The sequence below is a fragment of the Choloepus didactylus genome, chromosome 14 (genome assembly GCF_015220235.1).
Source record: "Choloepus didactylus isolate mChoDid1 chromosome 14, mChoDid1.pri, whole genome shotgun sequence".
NCBI classification, from domain to species: Eukaryota; Metazoa; Chordata; class Mammalia; order Pilosa; family Megalonychidae; genus Choloepus; species Choloepus didactylus.
In genome coordinates, this window is record NC_051320.1 from 43,566,127 (window position 1) to 43,579,330 (window position 13,204).

General features: G+C 33.2%; 1 protein-coding gene across 2 annotated transcripts in view; it reads right to left on the reverse strand.

The window, feature by feature from the left end:
- Positions 1-313: 313 nt before the first annotated feature.
- Positions 314-13,204, reverse strand: part of MMP16 (matrix metallopeptidase 16) — a 281,625-nt gene continuing 268,734 nt past the window's right edge. For both annotated transcript variants that reach the window (XM_037803043.1, XM_037803044.1), the window contains exons 9-10: positions 12,161-12,276; positions 314-3,445 (exon numbers count right to left, since the gene is read on the reverse strand). In XM_037803043.1, coding sequence (XP_037658971.1) covers positions 3,111-3,445; positions 12,161-12,276 — 451 coding nt within the window. In that variant the 3' untranslated portion in view covers positions 314-3,110. The remainder of the gene's footprint in view (positions 3,446-12,160; positions 12,277-13,204) is intronic.

Genomic DNA, 13,204 nt, shown 5'->3' on the forward strand with positions numbered 1-13,204 from the left:
ACTTAAACCTAATCTCATATTCAAGTAAATATGACCCAAACCTTATCAATGATATTTGTCAGAATTCAAGCATATGACAGACTCCTCCCTTCTTAATGCTATGATTATTTTCTAGCCCTTATATATTTATAGTCTTTTGATGAATCAGGAATTGCAATGAATGAGTAAAGAGACATTAGATTGCTTATTCAATTTCTTTCTCAATTTAGCAGAAAAAAAATCCATTTTGAATGCAGGTTGATGGAGTTCCTCAATGATCTGCAGATGTCCCAAAATGACACAGTTCCTCATTTCTATCTTTAGCAAAATAGCATTTCCAGTCTTTTTTTTTTTTTTTTTTTTAACATCGAGGTCCTAAAAAGACAGATCCTCCCACAATCAAATACTGTATAAATGAATTTATGTATACAGTCCTCCATGCTCGGTAGCAGTAAATGACTCTATAATATCAGCATCATCAGGAATGGAAGCACTGAAGCAAAGCTACAGGGTTGATTCTGTTCCTCTCCCTTGCTTTCTTGGCCTTCACATACATGATCTCTGACATACTGTCAAAATACAGTCTGCATTGCATAATGTTTTGCTGTAAAGCCATACCTCTTTTCTAGCTATTCTTTTTCCTTAGCCTTACAACATATATGTTCAGGTTGCAAGAAATAACAATCTGCAAGGTCTTGCAGCATGCCACCCAAAATTACAAAATATTTTCCCCAACCAAATCATAAGCATGTAGTTTAACTGAAAGGCATTCTAATTTTCATGCTATGTTGAGTATAAATATAAATCCAAGGCAGCCAAACTATCCATTTCCAAATAAGAATGTATACCTACACTCATTAAAAATCATCTGAAAATGTGTATTATTAGCAAATGAGTAAGAAATTTTCACTAGTATAAAATTCCTGCTTTATATAAAAGCCACACTGGCCATTCAAGTATTTGAGGTTTTTTTTTCCCCTATAGTTTTTGTAATTTGTACTAAAATGATGAATTTGGAATTGAAATTATATTAAAGGAAAATTAAAAGTCACTTCTACCTACTGGACATTTTTAGAGTGTGCATGAAAAAGAGCAAAGTGTCCATCTGCAGATCCACCATCAACACTCTCTCTCCCCCCACTAAGGAAACAGCTCGTGCTCACTAGGCTTTTCGGGAACAAATGAACAATCCTAAATGGAGAAGCAACCCCAGATTCCCTTCAGTTTGTGCCAGTTTGCAAGTTAAAGGTCAAAGGGCAAAGACATAGAACAGGACTCTCCAAGGAAATTTTTCACAGAAGACAATGTTTAAGTTGTTAATGACAGTCAACAGATCAATAGTCAAGTTCAAGGCAAGCTGTTCATTGTTTCAAAAGCTAATCCCCTCAATAGCTGGCTTTCACACAAAGCCACGGGGTGCACTCGTTCTGACCATCTCTAGTAAGTTCACAGCCCAGTGGCTGTAAAGCCTTTCACTGCAAGAAGCAGCTCTTAAAAATCAATAAAGAGGTCTGTCAGTTGCTGACTTTTCTCTAGGAAAAAAATATTGATACAGACCTGCTCTGCAGGTCACATGAAAATGACAATACTGCTGTTTGGACAAATTAACACTCAACAATTAAATGCTTTGGTGGTCTCTTGGCTCTGTCAATGATCAAATGGATTGGCTAAATGTCGGAAGCCACACTAACCCTTTGAGAACTATGGTTGACATGCAATAGGTAATGCACGGGAGAATGTTCATGCAACCTCAGAGTCATCTTTTAAGTTCATTTTTAAAATGGCAATGCTGACTGCATGTACCATGGCAAATTGAATTTTCATGCAATGGATTTTAAAACAGAAATTCAATATGTCTAAGAAAAAAAAAGACAGGCTATTATAACCAGTTGTTCGAATAAAATTTCACTCTTACAAGATATTTAATAAAATACCTTTTTATTTGCCAGAAAAATTTTGGCAAGTAACATCATTCTTTTTTGTTATAAATGCATGTATGGATTATGGTAAATCACTTAAAAATTACATGGGATTATAGGATATCTGTTTTAAAAACTAAGCTTCTCGAACCTGTGACTGGCTTTTACCCATTGCCCAATTCTAGGATTTACCAGATATCAAGACTGACACCCTAAGACTCTGAAAGCTGATCTAATAGTTCTCAAAGGGTTATTCCAATGTATTACTAGGGTCACATATCCTTGTAAAATAACTGTCACTTTAATCCACTTTAGAGACACACTGCTTCTTGCTCCTCTTCGTAGTGAATATTCCTGACAGACCCATGAAAGGCCTGGGGCAATGGCCTAATACAACCTGGGGAGATATCCCAATGCTGTAGGGAGAAGGTAGCAGGAAGGAGTTTAGAAACACTTCAAAACAATTAAAAGGTCCTGTTTGAATATAGCTATGAATATAAATGTGATGAAACGTTGAGGACATAGCTGAGAACAGCTGTATAAAATGAAAAGTGGATGTATTATTAAGGCTGTTACTATATTGCAGATATTTTGGCCCCTTGTTTGTTGGAAAATGGCTGTCCCAACAGTCTAAAGTCCTGTGTGTATTCCAAATCTCCCACCTGACCAAAAGGATGTGTAGGAGACTATCCATAGCAGTCAGAGAGCTATCTTCTTTGGAGACAAAGCTGTTTTGGGTCTTCACACTTTCCTGAAAGTTCAATTGTGGGTTTAAAAAAAAAATCTTTTTTCTTTGCTTTAAAGCAAAAAATTGTGGGTTTTCTGTTTTGCCTTTATTCCCCCCAGTCTTCAGAAGGAAAAAAAAAATTATTAGAAACCTTTAAGAAGAATCTTTTCTTCTTCTTTTTTTTTCCTCTTCTTTAGGTAATCCTGAAAATTTACTGGGCATTGAGCGTGCAGAGGAAAGGCCTAGAACGGAATGACAAAGAAAGACAAAGGACTGAAGAACGGCAGATACTGTGCATCATGGAAGCTTCCCCACGAGTGTATTTGCACTCATGCGCAGGACCGGCAACCCTCTGGGTTTGAAAGGTCAGCCCTGAATCAGGCTGCCACAAGCCTGCTCCTAGCTAGGAAACAGCATAACAGCTCTTGTCTTGAATCTCAAGTTACCACAAACTCCTGGAAAAGAGAGGAAGAAAACACCCTACATCACACCCACTCTTGCATAGAGCGTTTGCAGTACAGTATGTGGCGGGGCGTTCCTTTCCTCTTGAACTGGAACACAGTGTAAACCAATACAAGAAGGCATAAGGCCAAGATGCAGGGAATGACAATAGCTATGGCTTTCACAGTGCTGGCTGTGTTGTCCAGTTTGATGACAATGTCTACATCATCTGGTGGGCTGTGTCCTTCTTTATCTCTGTCTGTTGGTCCATCACAGCCCATAAAATCCTTGAGGATGGATCTGGGATATCCAGGTTCTACCTTGAGTATCTGGTTGTTGAATTTCCAATACTCCTTTCCTTTGTAGAAATATGTAAAGCCTAGAGGAAAAACGCACACACAGGTACCGCTTATTTGTGAAAGCATATATGTATGGAAATTTTAATAAAATAAACTACTTTTAAAAGATGTACTTTAAAAGTCTCCTCAGTTTTCATAGGAAGAAAACACTATCCTCAGCTCAGCTGACTGTTAAAATGGCTCTGGCTACTATAATCCAGGAGCTGTAACCCATGATTCAGTGCCCTCTAATACCTATGGAAAGCTCAGCAAAAGAGAGAAATAACATCAATATAAGACAGGTGACAGACCATACTGTACGTCTCTTCCTCTGCATATGTTAAAATCAACTTCTAGTCTATACCAGAAAGAGAACTACACCCTAATGCTCACTTACAGAATTGCTGTTACTGAATTAAATGTTAGTGTGATAATATTGACCAGTACCAAAAAGTGCTAAAACAGCCTTATAAATTGAAACACTCTTTGTCCTCAGGCTGCTGTTGTGGACCTTGTTCAATACGTTATAAAGAGACTTCTCCATGAAACACCTCAGGGGGGAATTTCTTGTCATCTTAGTACAAGGAATAGTTTTACAACTTCTAAAGAATAGGTTTGCTTATATCATTTGGACAACAAATCATAAAACTAGTGATGTTTTCCTTCGTCTTCTAGGAAGCTTAACAAGTAAATACATGATCATTGTACTGGGTGTACTACTATCATTACTGGCTGTAGGTCATGCCCATTTTATGTTCCTTTCCCTTTTCCCTTCTTTTAACTTTCTTATTTACTTAGTTTATGTTAAATTTTGCCACCTAGCTTTATTTTATCAAACATGTAAAGCCACTCAGAATCCTGTTAGAAAGTAGAATAAATTAATCAAAAATTGTATCTTTAATAATGTCAAGTGACATATTTCATGAGGGAAAATTTATGGATGCAGATAATAAAGCTCATAAAAATTACTTCATGAATGTGTGTTTTTCTTAGAATATTCTCCAAATTTTTTTCACTGTAGTTGGGTACATACTCAAATTTTCTTTCTGTCCACAGTCGCTTCATGTCAAGTTTCTTTGTGACCACAGTACTTGGACTTAATTCTTGCTTTAGTTTCTTTCCTCAGGAAACCAAGAGGAAATATTTTAAAGCTATAATTATTTTAAAACTACACATTGGGAGCTATCTAATTTGAATGGTATACTTCAGAGGTTTATAATGTTGGCTTTCTTTTCTTACTGAGCACTTACTATGGAGGAGGCATTGTTACAAAGTTAGTATATGTGATCTCTTTTAATCCTCACAACCTCTCTGTGAGGTAGAATTAATTACTTTTTCTTGTCAGAAAAAAAGAGACTGAGGCTCAGATATAAAGCAATATGCCCATGTCCTGGTGAAAGCAGGGTTTAAGTCTTGGTCTAGTTCTAGAGCCTGAACACTAACAATTTTTCTAAGACCGGCTCATTTAGAGACCTCAGCAGTCTTTTAACAAAACTCTGTGATTTATGACAGGGCTATGATAGATATTACCCATGAAATTAAGAACTTTGATGTCTCTCAAAAAATTTCAACTTGGCTGGTAGTTCACATCAGGCAATTTCATTTTGAAAATCATTCTGTTCAATGCCATAAAAATATGCTGTTGCTCTTAGTTTCCAAGGACAGTTTTGAGATCAGATCAGCTTGCCAAGTGAAAACAGGTGTATGCAGATTCAAATTTTTTCTGCAGGGAGCTGGTATTTGATCATGCTAATGAAATCCAATGTAATTACTCAACAAGCTTGGATGAAGAAATGTTGAAGGCCTGCCAAATAACAGTACATTAGATGATCATAGTTGAATAATGGAATTGATCTAGAATTAAACGTCTAGACCTTCAAAATAGGTGAATGTACTTACGTTTATACTCTGAACACTGATAGCTGTAGGTGTCCTCATCTATAATTTTCAGCCAAACTAAGTACTGAAAAGCTACCAAGCATCATTCAAAGGCTCAGAACTTTCCATTTTCATATTAATAGGTCTACAGGTAAAATTTGACAGTAACACACTCCATATGTGAGAATAAAATTGTAGCTTAGTGAATATACTTGTTAGAAATAAGAAGTCTAGTTAGTAGGAGTTAGATGATATAAATAATTGCAAAAAAAAGTAACCTGAAATCTTTTGGAAATAGATCAAACATTGATCCTATAAAATTCATCTCTTTCAATAATTTAGGTTTCTTTCCCTTTTAAAGAGCAGCTTTGAAATTATATACTCTTGTAGGTGTTATGCTTATTAAGAGTAGAAACTTCAGATGAATTCCTACCTGCATTATTAAAATTCGAGAAAATCTGAAAAAGAAATCAATGAAGCTGCAGTATACTATTTGATAATTTGTTTCTTATGTTCATCTTTACTGGCAACTTTTCTATTTCTTAGACCTAAAATTGTAATGAGACATTGTCCACCATAGATGTCTCATTATAGTTTAATACTTCTAATATTGTTTTCACTTCAATCAATAATTTAAATATATTCTTATCTGTTTAGATTAATTTTTTATTTTAAGAAGCAATTAAGATTCAGTACACTATAGATTTTACTAACTGCCTTTCACCAATTAAAATACAATATTTAAGTATGATCAACCTACCACACGTTCTAACATAGTAAATTCTTAATATAAACGCATCTAACAAACATCCTCAATAAATTAAATCTTTTCTGCAAAATAAAAAAAAGTGTGAGAGAATCTAATAGCAAAGATTTATTTAGAAATATAAATTTATTTTGAAATATAAATCTTTTCTAAAATGTCCCACTGTTTTTAAGAAATAAAATAGCCTCTAGTTTTTACATAAAAGCTATACTTTAATAAAGGAAAATATTGTTCAAAAAGGTCCTTCCTATGTATTACAAGTTCCTGATACATCAAATACAGGTTAGAATTTGTTGAGTACATTTACTGAAGCAATAAATTATAACAATACCACATAAGTCTTCATTGAGGAAGTGATCCTAAATTAACAAAAGAACATCTAAGTTAATCCTTTGTAGAAAAAATTGTAGAGTTTAGAATTTGCCATGATTTTAACCTAAGCCCAGGTTGAATGATAGGCCTAATTTTCTAAACCAGAACAATTGTATTTTTTAATTAATAGGAGAACTATTCTGCAAGTACCATAAAGATGCTCTCTTTGCCCTATCAGTAGAGCAGGTGGTACAGTTATGTAGTATGTAAAAAATAGACTTAGATAACTAATAGTATAGCAAATGGTTAACATAATTTAATTGAATTTCTTTTCAATTGTATGACAGTGTAGCTTACAATGGGTGACAGTGTGATTGTGAAAATCTTCTGGATCGCACTCCCTCTATTCAGTGTATGGATGGATGAGTAGAAAAATGGGGACAAAAACTAAGTGAAAAATAGGGTGGGATGGGGGTATGATTTGGGTGTTCTTTTTTACTTTTATTTTTTATTCTTATTCTTATTCTTTCTGGTGTAGGGAAAATGTTCAAAAATAGATTGGGATGATGGATGCATAACTATATGATGGTACTATGAATAGTTGATTGTACACCGTGGATGACTGTATTGTATTTGAATATATCTCAATAAAACTGAATTTAATTAAAAAATAGATAATCCAAATTAAAAAAAAATTCTTCCGAAATTTATAGTTAAATTAAATATATTTGAAGGTACCTTGACCTGAAAATGAAAGCATTAGAAATACTGCAGAATAGCAACATGTCATATAGACAAATAAAAGGGTCTCTTCTCAGATGTTTAAGAAATGCAGGAAAAATGTAACCAAAGCAAAATGATGTGGGTCAAATTATTTATTTCTTACTTAGGAAACAATATCTGACATAGTATATCTTTTTAGCATAGATTGAGTTTGCATGGCATTTTCCAATCTTTGCTTTATGAAAAATTAATGTCTTGATTTACCATGAGAAAGTTTCATTTGCTAAAAAAAAAATTGAGTAAAAAACTTGGCTGAATAATACATGTATATGGATATATACATATATATGTTTTTATATATATGTATGTTTTTTAATGCAACAATACAGTCTTAATATGCTAAAGAATCATTCAGTATCCATGAAGAGAATATAATGCACAGTATTCTCCAAATATATCTGGTCACCGTTTTTTTTTCCTCACAGAAATTCTATGAAATTACAACAAGACAAGTGTTCCTCTGAAGGCAGTTTGGTTTGGATAATTTATTCCTTCTGCATATCTTTTCTAACTGATCTCTTCTAATTAATCATTCTTTTGTAATATCTCCAAATGAAATTGAATTGTATATACTGATATGTTGCTTTGATATTATTTCATATATTATATCCTATATACATTTTATATATTATATATATAAAATACATAATACAGTACATATTACATATAATATAATGTATAAACACATACATTTTATATATTATATATTTTATATCTTCTTATAGAGACATAAGAAGAAACAGTTAGACCTACGTAACTGTTTCTTGATGACAGTGCCTATATATTCTCCATTTTTCATTCTTCCAGGCTTAATAGTAAGAATATAATCACTGTTTAATAAATAAATAAAGTGAATCTTGTGGAAATGATATTTGTTTGAATCACACGTAGATTTTACAAAAAGGGTGAGTTATAGGGGTAAAGAATTGATACATCAAAAAAACAGAAACAAGGGTCAAAATTATTTTACATGCTAAAATCTGTGTTGCAGTAAGTAATGTGAACTGCAACAGTGTTAAAAGTAGACTCTTGTGTTTAACTTAAAATTACATTTTCCAATGAGAAACTATAGAATACCTGGGAGATGTGTCTTGACAACAATTAATGTCGATAGTATCTGGGGGACAGTGAATGCAGTAATTCTTTACCACAAAGTTAGTATGTGTTAAAAAAATCTCATGCAGTTGTTTAAAGCACTGTTGATTAATGAGTGCTAAGAAGAAATCATTCCACTATATTCTGCCTGAGTCAATTCGAATTTGGAACACTGGAGTTATTTTCAGGGGCTAAAAGTAAAGAGGAAAACAAGAGAATTGTTAAATTAAGATGATTACAGGCGAAAACCAGGAGGATTATGACTCAGGAAACAATCTTCTGAGAAAGCCTAGGTTTGCCTTATATGACCAAATGAAACTTCAGCAAGACATGACAAACCTTCAATTACTTTAATGACTATCATTTAGAAAAAGTAACTTTTTCTCTTTGGGGAGAGTGTATTAGAGCACATTCTTTGTGGCTAGCGTGTTCTAGTTTCAAGCTTTACATATATGTATTATCAATTTTATAATCTTGAGTAAGCTACTTAAACTAGCAAAGTGTTGGTTTCTTCATTTATAAATAATAACTGGGATGAAAAAGGATTTGTGTTGGACAATTAAATTAGATAATGAATTTATGTAATAGATGTTATAGATGGTAGGTAGTTGATAAATGGTACCAAGTATTCATATTTCACTGGTCAAGGTGTCAGAATTATTATCAATGCATAAACATTACAGGGAGACATATTTCACCTTAACATGAAAAACATCATTCAAAGATCTATAGCTGAATTTTAAGCTTGTGGTCTTCTTTTGGAAAATTACCATTAGGAGTGGATTCCAAGGGAGGAATTCCTTCACTGGTGGAAGGATGAACTAGAGAAAACATCGCAATGCAGTATCATGTCTGATTTTATCAAATACCATGTGCATGGGATCATCCTTATAAGAATTAATCTGAGTCAAAATAATTTATAAATATTATTATGTTTACTTAATAATTTGAGCTTGCATCTCTTTCCTACACCTGCATAAAAGAAATTGTGTAAAATATGGGCTGAAGGTAAGAGACCACAAGTGGGAGATTGAGTAGGGAGTAGCAAGTTGAGAATTTATCGGTAAACTATTTAGACTGAGAACTTTCAGATGGATTGGTACTGTTACTCTACAGAATAATTGTTTCCGACAAATAAGATGCCTCCTCTACTTCAGTGAGAGAATGTGGGGAGTAGTGAAAGGGACAAAATCAATTTCAACAACAAACATTCAGTGAGTGCTTGTGACTAATTTCAAAGAATTTATTTAAGAGGGAATCATGGGCACATAAGCTGATCCTTCTGAATGCAAGGCATAGGGTATCCAAAAAGGATATCAAGGAAGATATCCTGAAAGAGCTCAATGTTGAAGAATATCAAAGAGTGGGCTGGGCCAGGAAAGGTGCATAGGAGAGACATGTTGAGTCTCATTTTTAGTTTGCAGTCATTTCTATGCATTGCTATTCTCAACATCTTTTGGTTCTTTGTTAGCATTTTATGACGTTATGCTTTGCCATGTGAAAAGAGACTATGGAATTCTGAACTCAAGGAAACCATTTTCCTCTTTATGAAATTTAACCCTGAGTTGGGAAGATAGTGGAAAAAGGTTCATGGAAATAGGATCTTGCAATTTGTTATGAACAGCAAATAAAGTTGAGTAGGAGTGAATTTTCATAAAGGTAGAAGTTGGTAGTATTTTGTTAATTATGTTATAAATAAACTGATAAGGACCCAATTAAATATTTTAAGTAAACATTTTCCCCCAATTTAACTGTGCTGCATCATGGTTGTTCAGAAACAATTTAAGAAGAGTTAATTACACAGACCAGAATATAATTTGCAGAAAATTGCAGTGATTTATACTGAATGAGTATTATTAAATTTTCAGATGAACACAAATTTGAAAAAAACATTGGGGGCAGGGGAAGTCAGATGATTTGTTTTGTTATTTATATAATTATGATTTTTTTTCAGAGAAATTGAATTAAACCTCAGATGTTAGTGGATTTGTAAATAAAAACTGGAAAATGAAAACAGTAAATGTGCTAAGTAATTAAGATTATGAGTAATTTTCAATCTTTTGAAATAATTTATTGCTTATTTTAAAAGGTATTTTTATTATAAATGCCATCATAATCATTTTAGAAAATTAAAGATAATAATGATAAACTATCACTAGTCAGATCTTGGCTTAATTTTCTTTGTATATATCTTAATATAGTATATACATACATTATTAAAAGACAGTCTATAGCAGTGGTAAGACTTCAGCAAATATAGCTAGAGTTGGTTTTATCTGTCATGCAATAAGCCCTTTTGGACTAACATGAAGAAATCTCCTTCCCTGGCCAATTATGTTTACCTTTTTTTTTCTTTTTTTTTTTTTTAATTTTTCTTATAATTGTTCTGGTTTCTTCCTTGGAGACAGCTATAATATTTAGGGGTTATCTCAGTTTTCTGCCTTCCATCTGATCAGCTTTCACATTTTTTTCATGTCTCTGTCTTTTTCATCTACATTTTGAGATAAGTTTCTTGAGTTTTTGTCCACCTGATTGATTTGATTTTACTGCCTCCAAAATGACTGCATTGTGACTTCTTTCATTTTTTTATTGATTTCCTTTTTATTGCAGGTAAATATTTTTTACCTCAACCTGTCCTCTCCTAATGGACTTCTACCTCTATCATACACAGGATGTATCTTAGCCCAGTCCTTTGATTCCTTGAACCAATGGAATACACAAAAACTAGAATTCTCAGCAAGCACTATAATTAAGGCATCAGGGTTCTTTTTTGATTTTGCTTCTGCCTACAGTGTTTCATTTGTGGGACACTAGTGCACAGAATATCCATGACAGTGCCCATAAAGCAGTATATGTGTCTCTACTTTTCTGACTGGTGTTTATTCACCCTGATTTTCAGTTCCTTCAAGTTTACACTTTGTGTAAATTGTCCTTTAACTTTGGGCAATGTACCAATGATCAATCATAGTTTCCAGAAATGGTGTGACTTTTCATTTGCCCCCAATTTCTTCATTAAACTTTTTTTGCTCTTTCCTTCCTAAATGCACTCAATTTTCTCTTGAAAATGATGTTTATTTTTCTCTTGTTGCATACATATTATAGAACTTTCATGCTTTTGAGGGCCCATATAATACACTATTTTCTTCTGATTCCTATTGTAAGTCATTTGATCAGGTACACTCTTTACCTGTATTTCAGAACAATGTATCTTTCCTTTACTTTGCAATACTTTTGCTAAGTTCTATTTTGAATTATCAGTATTATTTATTTCTATTTACTACTCTTTGCATGAGGAGGGATATGTTCAGGCTTTATATATGAAACAGATGGGGGAGCATCTGTTTCCATGATTTGGCTAAATACACACAGGAACTGGCTGAATCTCAAATCCTGAGATGAAGACCAAGTGGGGACCTATTGTTATTAGTAATCATACTGGCACTCTGGCGGCTGCATCAATCTGGGATCATACCATGTTTGCTGACACTCCAAGCCAAAGGAATATGTTAAAAATCATAAACCCCAGCCTGTACTATTACCAGGTGTCTTTGTGCCTCAGTGGTCACTGACAACATGTCACCCCTGTGATCAGCTCCTCTAGCATGTCTGTTTATTATTATCTTTGTAGGAATTTTAGTAGAAGGATAGGTGAGGTTACTTCAAAGGTATTCATACCTTCCACTTACAAGTATTTCCCTTTTTTTTTCAAAAAAAATTTGTGAATTAAAGGAAGTTCAAATTAAAAAAAATATATCAAGAGCATAATAAACCTTAAACCTAGAAAGGAAAGTTTTGTAAATATAATATGATATAGGCCTAGTATGGCACTTTCCAATGATTTCATTTAACTCAGTGAAAAAGGTAAACATATTATTAAAATATTTAGTAAACTTATGAAACATATAATGCACACATTACATACCATTTTCTTTGTGCACAAAAGCTCCCTGAGGAGATTCAGGGATACCTTTCCAGACTGTGATTGGTTTGGGATAGCCAGGATCCATAGCTTTCATTTCTTCACTATACCTCCAATACCTAAAAAGGATTTTAAAAAAAGTTCATGGAGAAGGAAATGATGTAGATAAATAATATCACTAACAATCATCAAATCCTTGCTATATGCTAGGCACTGTTACCTGTATACCTGTGATTGACTTAACACTTGGAAGCTCTGAGTTAAATAACTGGAAAGACAGTGGCCATGAAACATTTATTCTGTTTCTTCTCTCACATATGCTAAAACTGGGTATGTTATGTATTTATTCAGTTTGCTAAAATTAACAAAAAATGTTAGCTATTATATTTATACTTTAAAAGGTTATCACAAACCTATATATAAATCAGAGGTTTTCATGAGTTTTTCATGAACAGAGGAACTGAAAGATATGGCTTACTTTTTAAAGGAACAGGCTGGTTGCTGTGGGTAAATAGACTGAAGGAGGTAAAGTGGAAGCAGGGATACCAATTAGGAGGTCACTGCAATAATTTGTTTCAGGAATTATCTGAGTAAGTAAACCACAAGGTCAATTGATACAAAACGAGAAACAAACTATCACATGTATTAATAGAAACATAATTATGAAATGAATTTGTCAGAATAAAAGCATTTCTTCCCTCTCTGTGTCCAAGCAGATACTGCAAAACTATAATTTGGGATAATGTACAATTTTTGAAAAACTCAACATAGTCTTGAACCCTTGAATTATCTGTTGCATGTCACAGTTTATATCTATCCAGTAAACTTAAATATGATTTGACTTATCTCTAACAAATATTCAGAGCTTCCTTATGAAAGGTGATGAGGTTTATTAATGAATATGGTTTGCATTTTAACTTCCTACATAACTGAACAAATTTCAACATGAACAAAAAACTCATCCTACTGATTTTTTTCCCTGAAAAAAAAAAAAAAAGCTTATGGATTCACTGAGAACTATCTTTTCATATTCAAATTGGAACACTA